The sequence below is a fragment of the Macaca nemestrina genome, chromosome 18 (assembly GCF_043159975.1).
Source record: "Macaca nemestrina isolate mMacNem1 chromosome 18, mMacNem.hap1, whole genome shotgun sequence".
Taxonomy (NCBI): domain Eukaryota; kingdom Metazoa; phylum Chordata; class Mammalia; order Primates; family Cercopithecidae; genus Macaca; species Macaca nemestrina.
The window spans coordinates 86638959-86661065 of record NC_092142.1 but is presented as its reverse complement, the minus strand read 5'-3'; the positions used below and the strand labels follow the sequence as shown (position 1 = coordinate 86661065).

Sequence of the window (22107 nt, the reverse complement as noted above, 5' to 3'; positions counted from 1 at the left end):
AATGGGGCAGTTTTACTTACTCCTTTCTTATCGTTGTGCTTTTCATTTCTTCATCTTGTCTTCCTGCAGTAGCTGGGACTCTAGCAGTGTTGAATGGAGGTGTGCAGAGTAAGATTGCCGGAGCTGTTCTGTGTTTGGAGGGAGGCGCCTAGCCACCCTCCGCCAGGACCACCGGCTGTGGCTGCTTCCCAGATGTCCTTTAAGTTCTGTTCTGTTCTTCTATGAATTTCTATTATGAATGAGTGCATAGATTTTGTTAAATCCATTTATTGATTGTATGGTTTTTCTCTTTTGTTCAGTTTTTTAAAACTGTTTTAATTACATTTTACAAGTTTTATCAATGAATTTAAAATATTTTCTCATTTCCCTTGTGGCTTCATTGAACTGTGGATTACTTCAGAGCACGTTGTTTAATTTCAAGTCATTGAGATTTTCCACAGTCTTATTGGTCGTGACTTCTGCTTATTCCATGGTGACTAGAAAACGTATTGTTTGTGAATTCAGAATGGCATTTCTGCCTGTTGCCAGGATGTTGAGATGCAGCAGCTTTCTGTGTGTTGAGCCTGGCGTCTGCAGCCTGAATGATGGCCAGTTATTCTGTGAGGTTATTCATCTGTGGTCAGTTACTCATCTGTGAGGTGCTTTGAGGTTTCTGTCTCGGTGATCGTGGCATTTGCAAGTGTGTTTCTTCCCCTCCGGTCCTCACATTCGTTCCTTCTTCCTGTCCGCTGTGCTGTGTTCAGTGTCCTGAGATGGGGTCTGCCCTGTACACTGTGAAGAAAGGCTGGCCCAATATTTCTGGGCTGATTTGTGAGCAGAGCTCCCTAAAGGAAGACAGCTGAACTCCGCCAGAGTCCACCTAGGTCTTTCTGAGTGGACGTGTCCTCCAGCCTGTGATTGCGAGACCACGGACAGCATCCCGTGCCTCAGTTTCCCTCTGTGTGTTGCAAGTGGAGATGTGGCTCTAAACCCCCTTCTTCCCTATAGTCCTTCCCACCAGGGGATTTGCTTTCTTGCAGCTGTAGAAAAATGGTCTTTGCTTTTTAATTTCATCTGCAAAACGCAGAAAAAGTCGAATGCTTATTTGGTGCACATCAAGTCTTATTTTAGATGGTCAAGTTTAGGATTTCGGGATGTGTTACTGAGTGTTTCTTCATAAAGTGTGGGACTTGGGGTCTCTGTAAGCTTTACATTTCATCCCTGCTTGGCCAAGAGTGCAGCTGAGAGGACCAAGTGAGTACTGACTGCCCTAGAGCAGGGCAGTGCCTTGGGTTGCTGGACCCAGACAGACCCGCGAAGAGGGAGGCACGGCGTGGGCTGGGACCAAGGGGAGAGGGGAAGGAGATGGTTAGGGTGAGTTTTCGAACAAGGACATGTTTATGAGCAAAGGAGCAGGGATGGAAACGTGCAGAGTACGTCTGGTGGAAGTTGGTAAGCCCACTGTGACTGGAATTCAGAGGTCTGTGAGGGTGGCGAGAGCCCAGGGCTGGGAAGGGCAGTATGTCAACAGGCATTGAGCTCCTCCCTCGGGAACCGGTTCCAGCAAGGCAGTACCTGAGAGGGCGGGGTGCTGAGCTGGCATCAACAGTGCAGGGTTCCGGGGGCGGGGGCTGGCAGGGCAGATGAGTTAAGGGGCAGCAAGCCTGGTAACGGCCGTTGTGCAGTAAGTACTCCTAGATGAGACTCAAGGAAAGGAGTTGGCTTGGGACTGGTGTCGTGTGTGGCTCTCATGAGTGGGTGGGATGACTGAGGCAGGGAGGACGCCTTTGTACAGGGAAGCTGGCGGGGCTGCAGTTGCTGCTTCTCACCTCATTTCTTAGGCACCAAGGAAGTTTCAGGCCATTCATCTGTGTGAGGCCTGTGTTTTCCTTTTGCATAGTTAGGTAATTATCATCTTGTATTTGTGAGCCATAGCTTATTTGTGTAAGTAGTGTAGGCCCCAGGCAGCAGGACCCTCATGCCTGGAGAGCTCCCGGGGGAGGCGTCCGTGGGTCCTGAGCTGCCTCAGTGGAGAGCATTTCTCCCGGACGGTTCTTTTGACCACTTGGATTCCAAGACCTAGTACTAAACAGAAGGTTTCTGCCATTGCTTAAAATGTTTGCAGTGGGCTGGGCGCGGTGGCTCCTGCCTGTAATCCCAGCATTTTGGGAGGCCGAGGTGGGCGGATCACTTGAGGTCTGGAGTTAGAGACCAGCCTGGCCAACATGGTGAAACCCTGTCTCCACTAGGAATACAAAAATGAGCTGGGTGTGATGGTGTGCACCTGTAGTCCCAGCTACTCGGCAGGTTGAGGCACGAGAATCGCTCGAACCCGGGAGGTGCAGGTTGCAGTGAGCCGAAATCTCACCATTGTACTCCAGCCTAGGTGACAGAGTGAGACTGTCTCAAAACAAAAGTTTACAGTGAAGGTAGTAACTGCAGGATCAAGATTTTTTATTTCTGTTACTGATTTTTTAATCTCCTGGAGGAGGGGCCACTCCCTGGCATATGGTTCCAGAAGAGGAAGCCAAGTTTCCTCTCTGAGTGCTGGAGCACGGGCACACGGGCCGCTGAGCCAGGGAGGCCTCCTCAACTCAGACGCCTCAGGGCGCTCCTGAGACCTTGGCCGGTGAATGCACCGTCACGAAACAACTCTCAGGACTCCCCACGTGAGTGTCCTGGGCCCCAGCCTCTCCCACCCCCACGCCAGTGAACACGTGTCTGCAGCGCATCCAGGTAGCTGGAGTTCATTCTGCTGCCCTGGCAATAAAGGATTTCAGCCTTTTAATGGCAGTTGGTCAGAGATTGAACCAAGTTGATCGGAATAAACCGATTTTTTTCTTGGTGATCTTTTGTTCTGCACAGAGAAAATCACCCTATTTTCTGGAGTAGAGGCTGGCATGGGTCAGGCTTGTCTAGATACTCTGGCGTCCGGGGGGGCACCGAGAACAGGCTGACTTGGCCGAAAGCCGGGCAGGATGCCCTGGTCTAGTGCTTTCTCCCAGCAGATGCATCGTAGAGTGCAGCAGGACGGTGAACAACCAGACCGGCTAAGCTGTATCGCTTTCATCAGAATCGCATGTCATTCTCAGCAGCTGCTGTCTGCAGCCACGTGCACCCACCCTTAGTCCGATGGTGGATGATCTCAATCCACTTAGTTCAGTAGCTCTTGGCTCCGAGCCTGTGGCATTTGGAATTGCAGTGAAAAGCTTGTCTGTTTGGATTCATGAGGGATTTATTGGAATTAGTAAGAGATTTGAGTTGTGAATGGTATGGAGTGTAAAAAAAGTGGGTAGCCTAAGCAGGTAGTCAGCTGCGCCACGGCCAAAGCGGCAGCCTGCAAGAACTGACGGAAGCATCGGTACATGGCCTGTGCTTGAGCTTGGAGCTGGGGGAAGCTCTTCCTTGCTCTGGCGCCATTACACCCCCACCCCCGTGCTTTGTCCTCTTGGCAGGACCCCACTGTGCTGTGCTGCTGCTGTGTGGCCCAGGCCAGAGAAGACCCCACACACCGTGGGCACACGCCTCTCCCCGATGCAGGCCCCATCCATGCTCCCAGGAGGTCCTGCCACCCGCCACCCACCCTCACCTCACATTTCACTGAGCAAGTAGAGGTGGCTTGGAGAATGCCTAACCCCTGCCCGCTGCCACGCACTCCACGCTCCTGCCAGAGCTGGCGCCTCCCCGGGGGCGGGTCCTCCTCTCTCTGCCCTCTCAGGATCACGCCACAGTGCAGCAGCCAGAGTGACCTGCAGAGATGCCAGCCAGGCCAGGTCTCCTCCGTGCAGAGCCCCCATGGTCCTCCTCTCAGCAGGGCTGCCTCCAGCTTCCACCTCGTCTCAGCAGGGCTGCCTCCAGCTTCCATCCCCCTGCCTCCAGCTTCCATCCCCTGCATGGCCTTGTCCTTCTGCTTACCGTCCTCTCTGTTGGAGACAGACTTGGCCATTGTCTCCACCTGGAGAAGAGTCTCACAGGGACAGACTTTTGTCCACTTGTGTGCCTGGTGCCTAGACAGTGGCATGCTTGACAGTGTTTGATCAGATGAAGGCCTTCTCACCCTGGTTCTGTGTGGCAAGGCTCCAGAGTTTGACATGTTAAGAGCTCGGGTTCATGAAGTGGACAGTAGTGCTCAGAGCCTTGACCTTGGGGCTGTACCTGGCTCTAGATTAAGAGGAACTCACACCTGCCCTCCTTCCTCCTCCTGTAACCAGATCCCATCCCACGCTCCTTCAGGAGATGCATCTGAGAAGCCTCGGGAGGACTTGAAACACCCTCCAGGCTCTGGACTGCCACAAAGAACTGGCAGCTTTGGTCAGTATCGTAACCAGGTTTTATAAATTTCAAGTCAGTCTGGGTCCAGCTAGCGCTTTTACTACGATGACTTGTATCCTAACAAAAGAGATGCAGCTTGTGGGACAACAGAGACCCAGCAACATTCGCGTGTGCGAGGACTCAGTCCTTAGTATGTGCTTCGGGTGTCGTGGGAGCTTCCGGAGAGGGGGAATTCTCGTTCCTTTAGAGAATCAGGGAAAGAGCACAGCTCTTTGGAAATGGCGTATGGATGGGGAGGGTGGGGGCATGACACTGGAAGGCTTATCACCTAGTAGTCTCTTTCCATGGACACACAGGCAGCCAAGGGCCGAGTCCTGCTGAGGACAGGGCCCTCCTTCCTGCCTGCGTTTTGACCTCAGTCGTCATTGTGTGCCTGGTGGTCAGGAGATAGCGTCCGTGCTCAGCCAGGAGAGGGCTGTTCTCTGTACGCCCCACTGTTTCCGCGTGGCCGTGGAGCATGCTGGCAGAGGCCAGAGCATCCTTTGATTTGCCACTTGGGAGCTGAGCTCCTGGAAGACTAGAAGCAGACAGAGTTGTTCTGAGTGTGGGGATTGTGTGACTCATGAGATCCCGGCTGACCCCGGAGCCAGAGCTTCATGCCCACCAGGCCCCTGAGCTCTGTGACCAGCTCTCCCAGGTCACCAGCTGCAGGTGGCTCAGCTTGTCTTGTGCTGGGGAATTGGGCATGACAGCGGCTCCTACTTACGTTCCAGTACACACAGACCTGTGGCCACACCTGTTTCTGGGTGTATTTTTTAATGGCGAACCTGAAAATGTTCCGTCTTGGAAAGTGATGGGAAGAAGTCTCGGCTGTGGAGTGTTCAGTGGCTGTTGACCATTAAGAAGGTGGTCTCGGATGTGGATGGGAAGGTGCCCTGGGGCCCGGCTTCAGGCGTAGAGGCAGGCAGGGCCTTGTCCCGGTGTAGACAGTCACGCAGAGGGGCTTGACCAGGTTCCAGGAGAAAGGACTGAGTGGCTGGAAAGGCAGGCGTGGTGGGGTCCCAGACTGGCTCTGCAGAAACCATCCTGACAGCAGTGTCCCCAGAGAGCCTGCGGCCGTGGCAGGGGACATGCATGGGCTTCCTCGAGCAGCTTCCCTGCAGCAGTTTTCAAAAGGAGGCTGACTGGGAGTTGTGCTGATGGAAGCGATGCTAAAGGTAATTGACAGGGTGTTATTTTAGCAGCAGCCCTGCCGAGAGGGTGTGCACGAGTTCATGCTGCTCATGTGACAGGTGGTTGGGTGGGGGTCCTCTCATCATGGGCACCTCTCCCACAGCCCCGCGAACTGTGCACCAATGTGGCTTGGCGTCTCCGCAGGGGGTCAGCGTCTCCGCAGGGCTCATCACCTGTGGTTGTATGAGGTGAGGAGGGCACAGTACGTGTGGTTGCCGCTTGCCCGAGCTGTGCTCTTGGTAGGCCATTGGACCCGCGTCTGGCGAAGGTGGTTTAGGAGTCGTCCCCGGGCGCGTGGAGGGACAGGCTCAGTGGTATGGGAAGGAGCGGCCCCTGTGGTTTCTGTGTTCACACACGTCCACTTGGAACCGACACAGTCACCGTGCCTGATTTTATTTTCGGTGAACGTCGGTGCTGCCGTCAGCACTGTCTTCTCCCAGGACCACTCCTCTGGCCGTGTCTTGCCACACACGTTCCCCAGCCGTGGAGAGCCTTTATCTACCTACCACTGCATCGCCGGCCCCTTCTGTGACCAGGCCTGAGCCACTGCATCACCGGCCCCTTTTGTGACCCGCCCTGAGCCACTGCATCACAGGCCCCTTCTGTGACTCGGCCTGATTTTATCTACCTTCCATTGCATCGCCGGCCCCTTCTGTGACCTGAGCCGGTGACGGGGCCTTGGGACCGCCCTGAGTGTCTTCTGCTCTCCCAATGATTGAAATGGGTCGGTATCTGAGCCGACGTCCAGGTGAGCCAAAGCGGCTGCATTGAGGACTCACTGCAGGCTGAGCTAGGTGGCCTGTACTTCTGCGGGAGGTGGGGTCTCATCAGGGGATGTGGCTGCAGGCTAAGCTATAGGTGGCCTGTAGTACGTTGTGCGGGAGGTGGGGGACTGTTGGGACTTGGCGTGTGTGGCTGGTGCTCCTCGAAACGTTCAGGCTCAGCCGTGCTGTGCTCTGGGGTCTCAGCTGGATGCTAAGTAATTCCAGAGCCAGCCCTGTTGCGCTTACCCTCTGTGTCGACACTTGAGCTCTCTCTCAGATGTCTTTGAATTCCAGCAATAATGTATTAGAATGAAGTCTAACTTCTCCAAAAATTCATGCAGATTCTGTTTATTTCTTTAGTATAGTCAAGTTGGTTTTTGTGGAAAGACTTACCGTGTGAATGTGAGGCTGGTTTAGTGTACACTAATAGAGCTTGAGCACAGGTGATCCAGAAAGACAGAGGGCAGCAAGGCCGCTGTCTGTTGCTTTCTTTGAGGACCAGATAAGTTTGATTTTGGGAAAAGTCACAACACTTCAAGAAAAGAAACTGCTGTAGAAGGAGGAGTTAGAAGCTGTTGAGGAGGTTGACCCGTGGGCCCTGTTAGAGGGTGTGGCCGCCAGCCATGTGCTGGAAGGAACCTGTGGACCCGTGTGAGCAGAGCAGGCCTTGTGAAGTGCTCCAGCTCTCTGGCTTGCGTGGTCTGAAGGGAAAGTACTTAAATATTGTAGCATAAAAGATTCCCCCATAGCCTCATAGCCTGTTAATTCTAAGAAGAAAATGTTGCTGTCAGCAAAACAAGACAGTTCACATAGACAGGTGCAGGGTTCTACAAGGAGACAGAGACCTGCTGAAGCTGATCAGCGGTTTGAGTTTCTGGTGACAAAGAGAGACGTCACCGCATTCCTTCCTTGTCCCCCCACCCGATGAAGACGTCACCGCATTCCTTCCTTGTCTCCCCACCCGATGAAGACGTCACCGCATTCCTTCCTTGTCCCCCCACCCGATGAAGACGTCACCGCATTCCTTCCTTGTCTCCCCACCAGATGAAGTCTCTGGGTGTCAGTTCAGTTCCCAATAATGCTAGGCCTTTAGGTTTGGAAAAGCAGTCACGGAAATGACAGTCATTTTCTATCAACCTGCTACGGAAAGAGACTAGTCTCAGTCACTGTCTGTGATGTGCAGAAACCGCATCACTTGAATTGCACAGATATTTCCAGAAGGAGAACAAAGGAGACCCAGACCCAGTTTTCACTTCCTGAGATTCAGGTCACTCTCCGTGTGGCCACTGTGGAGCCCTCTTGGTTTTAGGACACTCAGGCCCAGGTGGAAATAGGAAGGCTCTGTGGACAGTGGATCATTTCGTGTTTCAAAAGGAAAATGTTTTTCTTCCATAATAGTAAACACAGTGCATGTTAGCTATGAGAAAAATAGCTATAAACAAATGCTTGCTCTACCAGATGGGAAGGCCTAGAAACAGTACTACCCGGGAGCCGTTCACACATCCATGCCCAGATCTTGGTCTTTTTCTTTAGTTTGTTTAATTTTTGAGACGTCTCACTCTGTCATCCAGGCTGGAGTGCGGTGGCGTGATCTTGGCTCACTGCAGCCTCTGCCTTTCAGGCTCAAGTGGTCCTCCCACCTCAGCCTTGGGAGTAGCTGGGACTATACATGCATGCCACCATGCCTGAGTGATTTTCGTATTTTTTGGTAGAGATGGGTTTTTGCCATTGCCCAGCCTGGTCTTGAACTCCTGAACTCAAGCAACCTGCCCACCTTGGCCTCTCAAAGTGCTGGGATTACAGCAAATTTTGGTTTCTAAGACCTTTCTGCAACAAAGGGAACCGGGACTCCCTTGAGAAATGGCTAATCATAGGGCTGAGCAGGGGGTATGTAGGAGGAATTGAGCATCTTGTGGTGCCAGAGCCTGAGGCAGTGCTGAAAGAAACTCACATAGATGGTGCAAGTCACAGGGACCCAGGAGTAGCTGTAAAGGCTCCTAGTGGCAGCCGTGTGTTATTGAACAACCCGAGCAACAAAGATGGCGACAGAGCACAGCCGAACTAACAACTCGAGCAACACAGATGGGTGGTGACAGCACAGCCGAACTCTACGTCAGTATCCACGAGACAGAGTGTACCCAAAGTCTACATAAATATCCTAAAGACCACAGCGTGTACCCAAAGTCTACGTCAATATTCACGATATATAGAGCGTACCTGAAGTCTGTCAGTATCTACGAGACATAGAGCCTACCCGAAGTCTACATAAATACCCACAAGACATTAGAATGTGCCCAAAGTCTGTGTCAATATCCATGAGACACAGAGCGTGCCCGAAGTGTGTGTCAGTATCCACGAGACATGGAGCTTACCTGAAGTCTGTGTCAGTACCCCTGCGACCACAGTAGCGTGGCCAAAGTCTGTGTCAGTATCTGTGAGAACACAGAGCATAGCTGAAGAGAAACTGTCAGACACGACCTCAGCCAGGCGGTCGGGGTCAGCGTCCACTGTGATGAATCCTGTTGATGGTGTGGACCCTTGATGGGACGTGATGAGATGGGCACTTCACCCCTGGGGTCGTCCTGATGATCCATAACCCCAGTCTACTGAGAAGGACAGCAGACAGTCCCAGTGGAGGGGCAGTCTGTAAGACACCTGGGCCATCTACACAGCCATCACGGTCCTCAGAAACAAGGAGAGTCAGAGACGCTGCCCCCAGCAACCTGAGGAGGCGAGAGGACGAAACGGCTGGCGGGACCCTCGATGGGATCCCTGGGCAGGGGGAGCTATGGGGAGCACTGGGGGCTCTGAATGAAGCGTGGGCTGCAGTCCCGGTAATGGGTCGGTGCCGGTTCCTGAGCCGTCACGAGGGCATCAAGGAGAGGAAGGTATTCTTGCCGGGGGGACACTGGTGTGGGCGCGTGGGAGCTCTCGGTACTCTCCCAATTTTCTGCAAATACGAAACTTCTAAAATAGTGTATTAAAAATAGAGAATTAAAGTGCAGACAAATACAAAGATGAGATGGAAATGGATGGGGGCCCTCCACCCAGGGTGAGCGTTTTGCTGGCTATCTCCCTCACCACCATAGGTCCCAGGTAAGGGGTGTGGCACCAGGACATAGGGCATGGGTGGTGGGGAACAGTGCGCCTGGTCCGGCTGAGGCTCACTTGAGGCAGAGGACCAAGGGTTAAGGGACATGGAGCTCGTTGTTTTCGAAGCTTGGAGAAGTCTTTCAGTGGGCAGTCGCTGCCCTCTGCACACAGTAGTAACTTGATTTCTGCTCTGAAGCCTGAATCGTGTTATTTGAACGGCGGTGGGAATTGAGAATCCACTGGGATCAGGAATGAAGAGTGACTCTGTAATGGTGTCAGAGACCCCGTGGCGATTTCCACACAGACCAGGGCTGCTGTGGAAGCTGTGTGTGCCCTGACAGGAGCTCTAGTGTACTGTGTGATCGTGGCCATTAGAAAGGTGGCCTCTTCAGATGGACCCGTTCAGGGGATGAAGCACACTGCAGGCGTACTTGGGAGCTTCGGGGCTGGTCTACAGGGAAGGCTTCCAGCCCCTTCCATCCAAAATGCGCCCACAGCGTGGGGGGTCTGTAAGCAACCACTGTAGCTGCCCCCAGTTCTCACACAATTCCTTTCTTTTGCAGAGAGTTAAGAAAGACGTGGACAAGGGCACGCGGCACTCAGACATGTTCCTGCTGAAGCCGGAGGACGGGAGAGAAGGTAGAGGCGCTGTGCCTCCCGGGCGGGAGCTGGCTGGTCTGCCTGTGGCGGGAGGCGGAGCCCACACCCTCCCATGGATGTGGGGCTGCCGGTGAGCCCCTGCACCCTGCCCAGAGCAGAGGGCCTGCTGGAGATGGCCCATTTTGGGGTGGGCTGGGCTGGGCGGGACAGGCTCCATAGCCCTGGTGTCTGCAGACAAAGGAGCGCCTGCTGGGCGATCACCTCTGGGGGCATTGATGACGGACTGACTCACACACGGCTGCTGTTACCCTGCGGATACCCCACAATGGAGCAGTGAGCACAGTGCCGCTCAGCAGCTCCTGATGGGCGCCTGCAAGGGTCTCGAGCTCTCGAAGGGAGAACCATCCTGGGCCTGAAGTACAAGCCACCTGGAGTCACTGGGGCCTCCTGGCATTGTGCTGACAGGGCTCGCTCTTGGAGTAGTTGCGGGCAGCAGCTGGGCAGGCTGGATGTGGGGCTGCCCAGCCAGGGGCCAGTGTTGCTTGTCCACAGAACTTCACAAATCATCACCGAGACTGCTGTTGGCCCTCACTGGGACAGCCTCCAGGAATGGCCGTGGCCTCTGTCAGCTTGAGTCACTGAACTCGGAGGGCTGTCAGAATGCCTAGATTTCTAAAAGCTTTTAGCTAGACTTGGATCTAAGAATCAAAAGTTTCTTATTAAAGCACAGGGGAACAATCATTGTTCTCTGGGACTTTTTAAAAGGATGACATGGGATGACCCAGGGGACACATCCAGAGGGCCCAGGATGTGTCAGCCACTCACCACCACCTTTTTTTTGTTGTTGTTGAGATGGAGTCTTACTCTGTTGCCCAGGCTGGAGGGCAGTGGTGCGATCTCGGCTCACTGCAAGCTCCATTTCCCGGGTTCACACCATTCTCCTGCCTCAGCCTCCCGAGTAGCTGGGACTATAGGCACCCGCCACCACGCCCAGCTAATTTTTTGTATTTTTAGTAGAGACGGGGTTTCACGATGGTCTCGATCTCCTGACATCATGATCCACCTGCCTCGGCCTCCGCAAGTGCTGGGATTACAGGCGTGAGCCATCGCACCCGGCCTACTCTCACCACCTCCTATGCATGGGCATGGGTCATGTGTTGAGATGAACTGTTGGTGGCGTTTCCTGCCAGTGGCTGCCCATTTGTTCTCACCTCTGAATGGGGAGAAGCCCTGCCTGTGGGGAGCGTGGACCGTCTGTTTTCACAGACCTCTGAATGGGGAGAAGCCCTGCCTGTGGGGAGCGTGGACCGTCTGTTCTCACAGACCTCTGAATGGGGAGAATCCGTACCTGTGGGGAGCGTGGACCATCTGTTCTCAGACCTCTGAAGCGGGAGAAGCCGTGCCTGTGGGGAGCATCGGGGGGGATGGGAGTGGGCTGCTACTTTTCAATCATTAATTTCTTGACTTTGAAAAAAATTGCATTTGTTGTTGGCTGGGTCCAGTGGCTCATGCCTGTAATCCCAGCACTTTGGGAGGCTGAGGTGGGAAAATTGCTTGAGGCCAAGAGTTTGAAACCAGCCTGGGCAACATAGTGAGACACCATCTCTTAAAAAAAAAAATGTAGCCAGGTGTGCTGGCGCGCGCCTGTAGTTCCAGCTACTCGGGAGGCTGAGATGGGAGGATTGTTTGAGCCCAGGAGGTGGAGGCTGCGGTGAGCTGAGATTGTGCCACTGCACTCCAGCCTGGGCAACAGAGCGATATCCTGTCTCAAAAAATAAATAATAAATACAAGGAGACCATGGCATTTGTTCTGCTCCAGAGCGAGGGAGTGACGCCAGGAGGCACTGGCCGAGGGTGTTTGCCATGGAGCTTAGCATCCCTAGTGCCGTTAGGAAACCAGGGGACAGCTCTCATGGGAGGCTGTGGCTTGGGACCGGAGGGCTGGGCTAGACCCAGGAGACCCAGTGCCTAGGCCAGGTCTGCTTTTGTGACCCACAGCAAGTTCTCCACCCCAGGAGAGGGGACCATTGTGCAAAGTGTTTTTACCTCTTGCACTAAAATTTCTCAGGCTGAGGCCTCAGAAATACCTGAAGGGTTAATCTGAGTTCACACCCCCTTGCCTGTCAAAAGGCTGAGGTGCCTCTGCCATGGCCCTGCCTTACCGCACCCCTGGCTGATGAGGGCAGACTCGTTCTTCCAGTCAGTTTCCCAGCTCACACCCCAGTGAACTTGAACCTGGATGCTGGACTGTTTCCCGCAGGGCGGCCTTGAGCCTGTGTGCTCCGCTCCTCAGCCCCCAAGAGGAAAGCACCATGGTGAGGAGCGGCACACCTTGTGTGCATGGGTTTCTGTCACTGGAGAGGGTCCTGCCCTGACTGTGTGGCGAGTTCTTAATGTTGGTCTTACCTGTTTCTTTTTTTTTTCTTTTTTTTCTTTTTTTTTGAGACGGAGTCTCGCTCTGTCGCCCAGGCTGGAGTGCAGTGGCCAGATCTCGGCTCACTGCAAGCTCTGCCTCCTGGGTTCACACCCTTCTCCTGCCTCAGTCTCCCGAGTAGCTGGGACTACAGGCGCCCGCCACCTCGCCCGGCTATTTTTTTTTGTGTTTTTTTGTTTTTTTGGTAGCGATGGGGTTTCACCGTGTTAGCCAGGATGGTCTCAATCTCCTGACCTCGTGATCTACCCGTCTCAGCCTCCCAAAGTGCTGGGATTACAGGCTTGAGCCACCACGCCCGGCCGGTCTTACCTGTTTCTTAACACAGTCGTGTGCTGGTGGGAATGAGGCAGGTGGCCCCGGAGCCACACCCGCAGTGGGCATGGGTGGGTGGTATCTAGCACCACACAGAATATGGCCATTTGCTGCTTCTGGTTTTTTGTTTTTGTTTTTTTGTTCGTTAGAGGAAAAAAATCTCCATTCTTTCTCCTAGAAGTGGTGGGAAGACACCACCTGCACACCGGGCTCCGTTGGAGGGTCGGCATGTCACATAGGTGTGGCCAAGAGAGAACACAGGGCAGACCCCTCCTAAAGTAGAGCTGGCCACACTGCAGGCCCAAGGGGGACTGGCACAGGCCAGCAGGTCCCCGTGCAGGGCGGAGGGTCCCCGTGCGGGGCGGAGGGTCGCCGTGCAGGGCGGAGGGTCCCCGTGCGGGGCGGAGGGTCACCGTGCGGGTGGCCTCCCCACGGAAGCCCCTCTGTGTGTCTAGCGTGTGTGCTGCTTCTGCGCAATCCCTGCCTTTCCGCTGTGGCTTGAAGCTGCCCGTGGTCAGAGGTGCTTGGGGTGTGTGGAAAGCTGTTGAATGCCAGCTCTCTTAAGGAGAAGGGTGGAACTCAAGGGGCGTCGAATGGTGTCTGTTCTGCAGTGGGAGCAGGGTTTTTGCCTGCAGTCTCACGGCTTTCATTTACCCCGTTCTGGGGGGCCCCTGGGGTCCTGGGTGTGTCCTGGACTGGCTCTCAGGGTCCTTCCTTCTGTTCTTATCCCATTTCCTTGCTCTCTTTTGACAGACAAGTGGGTGTGGACTCGGATGAACCCTTCGGGGGTCAAGCCCACCCCACGGTCTGGCTTTTCCGTGGCCATGGCCCCGAATCACCAGACGCTGTTCTTCGGGGGTGTCTGTGACGAGGAAGAGGAGGAGAGCCTGGCGGGCGAGTTCTTCAACGATCTGTACTTCTATGATGCCACCAGGAACCGCTGGTTTGAGGGACAGCTGAAGGTAGGGCAACCTCTGAGTGGTATGTGCCGTGATGCGCGGCCCTAACTCGGTCCCTGCCTCCCTCCAGCAGCTTTGGGTGTCGGGGCCCCCAGAGCCCGTGAGCTCTCTCAAGAGGGGCCGGGGTTCTGTCTCTGCCTGTGTCCTGGGTGTCTAGGCTTGGACAGCCCTTGGTCATGGTCCCCTCAGCCCATCCTGGATGCTGGCGGTGCTGCTGCCTCAGGAGCCACTCTCCCCAGACTGAGGTGCCCGGGACCTCCCTGGCCCTCTGTGTGAGAAGGGTTTGCTGGAGGTCCTGGTGCAGACCAGCCTGTGGTGTTATGACATTTGAGCTCCCCTGGTTTCTGGCACCATCTTTACTGTCCGCATGGGCACAGCTGCTGTCCAGGGCCAGCCCAGCACAGGCACAGCAGTGGGTGACAGTCCTAGAAGGGGATCCCCCACTTGGCCTCAGGGTCTCCGAGTGTACCAGGTCAACTGGACCCAGAAAGAGCCAAGGAGGGCTGGTCCCTGTTGGTGGCAAAGAGCTGCTCTTGACGCGTGGTGGCACCTGGCTGGACACTGGGAAAACACAAGGGTTCGTTTCTGGATCCACAGTCCACCTTTCTCTTTGACTTTAGGAGGAATTACTCCAAGCAGAGTCTGCACAGGTTTCCCCTGTGGCTTTTCTTCAGAGAACGTTTTGACCCCAGCTAGTGTCACAGTTCTCAAACTGTGTCATCACAGGGCCCTTGACATTTCCCGGGATCACGGAGGACCTCAGGGAGCTTTCCCTTTCGAAACTCATTGTTGGAGAGTACAGATACAGAGTGGGTCTTAGAAGTCTAGAATGTGAAGCTGACTTTGAGTTGATCTGGAGGTAGTGATCCTTGGAAAATTTGGAAATAACCTGGCAAATGTCACCTCGTGAGTTGGCAGCATTTTGTGACAAAATGGCAAAGGCTGTGACAGAAGGGTCCAAACTGACCGCTGCCACACAGCCAGGGAAATGGGACAGAGAGGGATGGACGGCTGTCCTGCAGGAGGCACCCTGACCTAAGAGCTCCCCTTTAGAAACGTGGTGAGGAAGGGCCCCTCTCCGACTCGCCGTTTGTAGTAAATGAGCTGGGGTTGCGGGCCTGGCCGTTGGTCTTCCTTGGGAAAGGGGAGGAAGCCCCTCAGCCTGGCTTCCCCAGCCCTTCCGGGAGCTAGCACTGTCGGTGGATTGGGTTTTCCCAAGGTGAGCGTCGGAGCCCGAGGGGCTGGTGCACTGGGTCTGGGGTCTGGTGGCCTGTCCACCTCTCAGTGGAGGTGTGGAGCCGCCCCTCAGTGAGGACACGCGATGGGGGGTTTTCTCCCCCAGCCCAGGAGTGAACGGCGAGGCCAGTGCAAGACAGGAGCGTGCTTCTGCTGCCGAGTGCCTACACCCAGGGCAGTCAGGGACGGCGCCCCCCTGGGTCACATACTCCCCACGCTTGTGGGTGGTCCCCGCAAACTCTTGCCTGGCCTCGTGGGCATAGCAGGACCGACCGCTGCCTCGCTGAAGCTGCTGCTCTCTGCTCCCTCGGTCTATTAATAGGGGCCCAAGTCTGAGAAGAAGAAGCGCAGGCGGGGCAGAAGAGAGGAGCCCGAAGGTGGCAGCAAGCTGGCGTGTGGGGGAGCTGGCACGCAGGCGCCTGTGGAGGTGGTCAAGGAGGTGGTGACCGAGGATGGGACCGTGGTCACCATTAAGCAGGTGCTCTCCGCCCCAGGCTCGGCAGGGCAGCCCCAGTCTGAGGACGAAGACAGCCTCGAGGAGGCCGGCAGCCCCACACCCGGGCCGTGTCCTCGCTCCAACGCCATGCTGGCCGTGAAGCACGGGGTGCTCTACGTCTACGGGGGCATGTTTGAGGCTGGCGACCGCCAGGTCACCCTCAGCGACCTGCACTGCCTGGACCTGCACAGGATGGAGGCGTGGAAGGCCTTGGTGGAGATGGACCCAGGTGAGCCAGGCGACTTGGTGCCTCCGTGCCTGGGGGCGAGAGCCCACGGTCGTGTGTCGCGTCACTCGAAAGCAAGCCCTGCAAGCTGCCCAGAGGCGGCCTGTGCCGATGCTCCTCACAGGGGCCTGTGCTCCTGCCTCCACGGTCAGACCTGTTGTGGAAAGGAGGGCCCATCCTGGGCACGTCCGTCCTTTGTCCCAGGTGCTGACAGGAGCTGCAGTTCTGGCGGCACAGGACACGGGCGCATCTGCTGCTCTGTCCACAGCATGCTTGTTTGTGGGCGGCCGTCTGTGCCGGGCCCCAAGGCCCTGGGTCTGAGCTTCCAGCCTTGCTGTCTGACCCAGGGCCCCTCTGCTGCCGTAGTCACACGTCCCCTTTACCCTGATTGCTGCTGGACTTGAGTCACCGTGCAGTTTCTAAAGATCTGAGATGAAAGCAAAATCCACAAATCCAGGGAAAGATAGTGAACCGTTGGCGCAGGATGTTTGCTGTTTTCTGAGAGCACCGTGAGCCAGCGTGGAGGGTGGCAGGAGGCCCTCTTGGCCAGCCGCTCCCTTATGGGGGTGCTTTTGCATGTTTGCCGTCTCGGGTCTCTGCCTTGACGCCCAGGGGAACACAGTCTGTTTTATTTGTGGATCTGAAGGGGGCCGGGGAAGAGGAGTTAGGTTTCTTTTTCTTTCTTTCTTTTTTTTTTTTTTTTTTTTTTGAGGCAGAGTCTCACTCTGTCGCCCAGGCTGGAGTGCAGTGTGCGATCTTGGCTGACTGCAGCCTCTGCCTCCTGTGTTCAAAGGATTCTTCTGCCTCAGCCTCCTGAGTAGCTGGGATTACAGGTGCCCACCACTACACCCAGCAGAGACAGGGTTTCACCATGTTGGCCAGGCTGGTCTTGAACTCATGACCTCAGGTGATCCACCCACCTGCGCCTCCCAAAGTGCTGGGATTACAAGTGTGAGCCACCGCGCCCGGCCAGGAGTTAGGTTTCACATCATGGTTCTTAAGTAAGAAGATGGAATCCCCCCAGTAAGTAGCCACCACTGTCCCGCAGCCTCCCCCGCCTGCCCCAGCTGTGCTGACATCTGTGTGTGTTCATTCTGCTTTTGAAGAAACTCAGGAGTGGCTGGAGGAGACAGACTCGGAAGAGGACAGTGAGGAGGTTGAAGGTGCTGAGGGTGGAGACGAGGATGAGGACGAAGACAGCGGAGAGGAGAGCGGTGCGGAGGACTGAGGTGAGCGACTGGAGCTCACGGGTGGTGTGGCTGCTGGGTGTTGGTGAGAGGCTTTTCATGTTTATTGGATTTTCATTAGAATTCAGCTTTGTTCTGTAGATGCCTTGAGGCAAGTTTAAATTCTTAAAACCGGTATGTGGAGTAATTTCGGCAGCTTGCTGATGAGTGCGGTGTGCCTGTGGGCTCTTTGATGAGGTCTTCCCTGAAAACCCGGTGTTCTCTCTACCCTCCCTGCACAGGCATCCCCCTCGGCTGAATGTGTTTCTCTCTCATTCCTTCCTCCTTGTGTATCAGAGGAGCCCCCTCCAGGGGCGCCTGGCAACTGCTGTGCCTACGTCCGCCCAGGACCCAGCCATGTTGGTTGAAGCTCTCGGGGCCAGCCTGTGCCCTGACACACGGGAGAGAGCTGAAGGTGGGTGGCCCAGGCCAGGGCGTGAACTTTCTCCCATGATTTAGTCTTTGATGCGGTGCTGGGCCAGAAGCTCAACTGAGTGCAGTGCGGGTGGATTCCCTCAGCAGCCTGTGTGTTGTGTAAAATAAATTGGACTTGAAACAAGATCACCGCGAGGTTTTCTTCTGTGCGGCCCTAGGCACACCCAGTCTTCCTGGGGCCTCTGCCCCGGGCCAGGGCTGGCCTAGGGCAAGACTGCTCCACACTGGAGGGTGGAACTTTGGACACGAAGGACCCTCGAGAAGCAGGTTTCTGCACCCGAAACCCCGGAATATGCTGTGCTTTGTGAGCCTTTCCTTCTACAGAACCAGAAGAGGGCCCTGACTTCCCATCCATCTTCATACTCGGATCAGCCTTTGACGTCTGGAAACTGAAAAGCAGGCCAGGGCCAGTGCACACCTTCCCTGTTCTCGTTCATGTACGGCACCACTGGCCGACTCCACACGGGGATCTCCTGGTGGGTCCCTCGTGCAGCGGCCTCACTCCTGGGAGCCCCGTGCCCCCGCATGGTCTCTGGTGAGGCCCTGGTGGTCCCTGTCGGGTTTAGGGTTTAGGATTAGCATTTGCAGAGCGACAGGATGGGAAGCCGGAGGGTGAGGGCTCCCAGCGTCCCCATATGGCTGCCACCAGGTATCTCTGGCCAGCTCCTCCTGGCTCCCGCGCTGCAGCGCCCTTGCCCCCGAAGGCTGTGGTGTGCTAACCCCCACCCGAGGCCTGCTCCAGTCCAAGACTGAAGGCCGGTTCAGATTTGCATAATTGGGTGTTGAGCGGAGAGGACTAGAAGCTGACTTGGCAGCGAGCAGCTGTGAGCGCCTCCCTGCTCCCTTGGCCGATTCGTCCTCATGGCTCCAGGTGGGCCCAGGAGTATCCGGGTCACCATGGGGCAGTGGCTTCAGAAGCGTCATCTCTCAAGATCACCTCAGGGGCACTTGGCCAGCTCTTCCCCAGCAGGGGCACGTGCTGAGCTCCCTGGTGAGCCAGGTGTTCAGGAGGCCTCGGCGGGCGGGTGGCACTTGAACTGGCCCCGAGGGCCCTGCCCGCTGCCATGGGTGTGACCTCACTTCAGGCTTCTGTGGTCACTTGACCGAAAAGCTGATCAGAAAGGGGAAAGAAAGGGGAAGGCTCTGAGCACTGCCCGTTCCCAGGTGGGGACACCTGTCTGGTGCGTCTGGATGTGTGGGTGGCACTGCCGACGGGTGAGGCTGCAGGCGTAGCCCCCCTGGAGGGCTGCAGCTCGTGTTTGCGTTGTGCTGGCTCCCCTGCCAACCCCCGAGGGCTGCAGCTCATGTTGGTGGTGTCGGGCTTTGGCGGCTGGTTTGGGCACTTTGTCTCGAGTGTGGGGCAGGCAGGGCTCTTTCCTCACGCTCTCGGCTGAGCTGGTTGGGAGAGGCTCGGGCAGGGCTGAGAAGCCGGAGCGCAGGCAGCAGCGTCCCCGCCCCCACAGGCTCTGCGGCTCTGGCCCTTGTCCAGAAGATGGACCCCGTTGTGTGGCCGGTTCGGTCTTCCCTCCTGCTCTTGGAGGAAGGAATGGAAAGATCTTGTTGGCTTCAATGCAGTTGTCTGTTATCAGAGATTTTCTTTCAGAGGAGCTTGTAACTAATTAAATGGGATTCCCAGGAAAAAGGTACTTTTGAATCAACCAAGTTGAAAGACAGATGACAGCAGCCCTGAGGAAGAAACTTCTTGTACACTTTCTTATACAGAAAGCATTTTGCTTTTGTTGCTAAAGATTTGATTTGAATGAAAGATGCTGATCAGAACCAATGGGGATCAGACAGACAAGCTCCCAGCATGGAGTGGCTGCCACGGCCGTGATGAAAACAGCAGCGCCCCTTCAGTGTGGAACCGCGGGAGACGCAGAACGCAACGCAGGGTGGTGGCTTCCTGTGCAGGCTCTGCCTGCCCCACGGGCCTGTGGTCTGCTTTGTCTGCTAGAGCCCAGTTTATTGAACCACTTGGTGGCCAGGCAGCCGCCATAGGGTGTGAGCAGCCGGCATGAAAGCCCAGGGCCTCTGTCTCCCGGGAGCGGCTGGGACAGCGCGGCTGGGACACGCCATACTCGGTGCCACATTCACCTCCAGTTCCTCGGTGTGGTGAGCTGCTGGCTGTTAGGAAGGCTTTCCCTCGGCTCCGGCCCCCCCACACGGCCCCCGGACCCCAGACTGCAGGGTGGGCGGGCATGTCAGGTGAGGCTCTCTGGCCGGCCCACTTGGCAGCAGGGCCACAGCTCCTCGCAGGGCTTTGTGGGATTTTGTAGGATGAATCATCTTGTTCCCCATTCTCCCCCTGCTGCCCATGCATGTCATGCTCTGTGTGAGGATGAACTGGAGGGACTGGCCATGTGCGGTGGCTTTTTTCGTGGTTGGGGTGGGGGGGTGTTGGGTGGAATGAACATCAAGGGAACTACCCATTGAGCTTAGAAATCCTTGCCAGGCAGTTAGTTTGTGTTTGTTTTTAGACGAGAGTAGTGTTGACTGCAATTTGACATCTGATTTTTTTTTAATTGAGTTGGTATAAGCAGGATGTCATTGGCTAGGTGACAGTTACAGAGTCACTGAGGGACCAAATGCCAAGATGCCTGTTGGTGAGAGAGACCCTCTCCAGAGTTTTCCAGAGGCGACTCCTTCCACGTGACGTTCAGGTAACGAGGTGGGACCCCGCGCTGGACGTGGTGCTCGGGTGTTGGTGAGGAGGCGGCGCCGTGTGCTTGATGGCTTCCATCAGAGAAGAGTCTGCTCTCCTCCAGAAGAAGCAGGGGGTGGTGGTTCCCAGCCCAAAAGGAAAAGGGGCCGAGCTCTAGCTGTGATCACGACCTCAGCCTGCCTGCCTTTGTGCGTGGAAGGAACTTGCTAGTGACCGCCGCTCTCCTGGGCAGTGTAAGAGTGTTGTGTGGAGGCCCATCTCGTTTTCATAACCCAGATGGCTCCCAGCGCAGGTTGTGGTCACCTCCGTTTCTCTCTGACGAGAGAGCTGCAGCAGTGCCATCCGGGGCCTGGCCACGCCTGGTCACTGGGGTCCTGAACAGTGGTGTCCCGAGGCACACAAGCAGTCCCTGCTGGACGCTGACGCACTGTCAGGGCCAAGGGCCACAGTGCAGGTACCACAGCGACCCGCTTCCCTGAGTCCTGCTCCTGCCCCTCATTTTCCTTGTCTCATCCTTCAGAGCCCTTCCAAGCCCCCACGGCTGCAGCCCACCCAGGGACCCAGCTGTAGAGGCTGGACTCGGGCGTCTCTGAGGTGTGAGAGGCGCAGGATCTCTGAGGTGTGAGAGGCGCAGGTTTACAGAACTCTGGCTGGAAGAAAGAGATTGAGTGACCACTCCCTGAGAAACAGAAACGGGGACATTTAATTACATGAACGCGCGCATTTAAAAACCGCCTGTGCACTCCCGGAGGGCAGAGCCTGCCTCTCTGGTGATTTTTGTGTCCCCCATTCACTTACAGGCTGTGACAAACCCCGTGCCCACACTGCCTGCACTGCCGGGAGACTCAGGGCTGGGGGAGGCATGCCCCGGCCACCACTGCCAGGAGACTCAGGGCTGGGGGAGGCATGCCCCGGCCACCACTGGTGAGCCAGCGAGACTGAGGACCCCGCACGTGCTGACCCGGGGATGCCGCGGAACTCACTCGAGACTGAGGACCCGGCGTGTGCTGACGCAGGGACGCCACGGAACTCACTCGAGATTCCTGCTCACAGCACGTTTCCTGCTCGGAAGCCAGGAGAGCCTCCACGTGCCCCCCAGCTCTGTCCACGTGTCCATCACACGTTCAGCTCTGCAGCAGAAGGAACTTCAGTAAAGACGCTGGTTTGTAATGAGACAAGCGTTCCAAAGTGTCACACGACATTGTTTATTACTAAAAGGAGCAGAATTTCTCTTCAATCTCAACAGTGTTCCTTGCTTTCGTAACAGTAGGATTTAAACTGTTACATTCATTTAGGAAAACTATTTGATTTTCATTTTGTAAGTAACCAAGCTATCTTTCCAGCTTAAAAGCAAAGAAAAAAGGCTCAGGGTAACTTTTTAAACCACTTTTTAAACTTCAATAAGAGAAGTTCTGTTTTTGTCACTGCACGGAATGATTGTACACAGTGTTAGCAGACAGTTCACATGCGCCGGTCCGACTTGGAAGGAAACGCAGGTTAACACCGTTTTCTGTCCGAGTTCACAGAGGTGTTTGCAGCAGGCTCAGTTGCTTCTGCAGCTGGAACGAGGGGGCCTCTCCCGCGTGGCTCCCCTGAGCCGAGAGGCTCCTGAGGGTTTTTTCTCCACTGGGCTCTGGGGACGGGGTTTCTGTGGAAATGGCAGATGGTGCACATGAGCAGAGTCCTGCTAGAGAGGTCAGCTCAGCGTCCAGGAGGGGCTGCCATCGGCAGAGTGCCTGCGCCTGAGGCGGCCACGGACGTGCCTGGAAAGGTGCTGCCCGAGAAGTCTGCTCTGATGTGGCCGCACTTGGGCATGCGGGCTCCCCAGAGGCCCATGCGAGAAAGCCGGGGGTTCCCAAGCTGTGGGTGCAGGATGGGCCAGGCACCACCCTGCAGGGCCCACCCCCCTGCCCCCGCACCCTCACACCCATCTTCCTCTCTCAGCCTAACCCCAGGGCCTGGGAGTCCCCGGCAGACAGGCCCTCCTTGCCCAGCAGTGGCCGCCCTTTATGGACTGGGCGCCTGGCAGAGCCGCTGTGGAGGAGGAGTTGGTTGTCATGGTCGGGAGAGGCAGCCCTTGGGCTGGGTGCCGTTGGTGGTCAAGGTTGAACCCATATCCGGTGGAATCTCCTGGTCTGTTCCACACACAATCGTGCGGGAAGCTCTGGGACCCGAAGGCT

The 22107-nt window shown here is 55.9% G+C and overlaps 1 protein-coding gene across 9 annotated transcripts in view; it reads left to right on the top strand.

The window, feature by feature from the left end:
• Positions 1-21276, top strand: part of LOC105488887 (kelch domain containing 4) — a 64012-nt gene extending 42736 nt beyond the window's left edge. For 4 of the 9 annotated variants that reach the window (XR_011616681.1, XR_011616682.1, XR_011616680.1 and 1 more), the window contains 8 exons: positions 9905-9980; positions 13441-13649; positions 15205-15607; positions 16711-16833; positions 17073-17245; positions 17590-17741; positions 19793-19925; positions 20728-21276. Coding sequence is in view for 2 of the 9 variants with exons in the window: in XM_071085074.1 (XP_070941175.1) it covers positions 9905-9980; positions 13441-13649; positions 15205-15607; positions 16711-16832 (810 nt within the window). In the remaining 7 variants the exon portion in view is untranslated. Of the gene's footprint in view, positions 1-9904; positions 9981-13440; positions 13650-15204; positions 15608-16710; positions 16834-17072; positions 17390-17589; positions 18041-19792; positions 19926-20727 lie in introns of those variants that run through there. The other 5 variants (XR_011616677.1, XR_011616678.1, XR_011616679.1 and 2 more) reach the window with 5 other exon arrangements.
• The last annotated feature ends 831 nt before the right edge of the window (positions 21277-22107 follow it).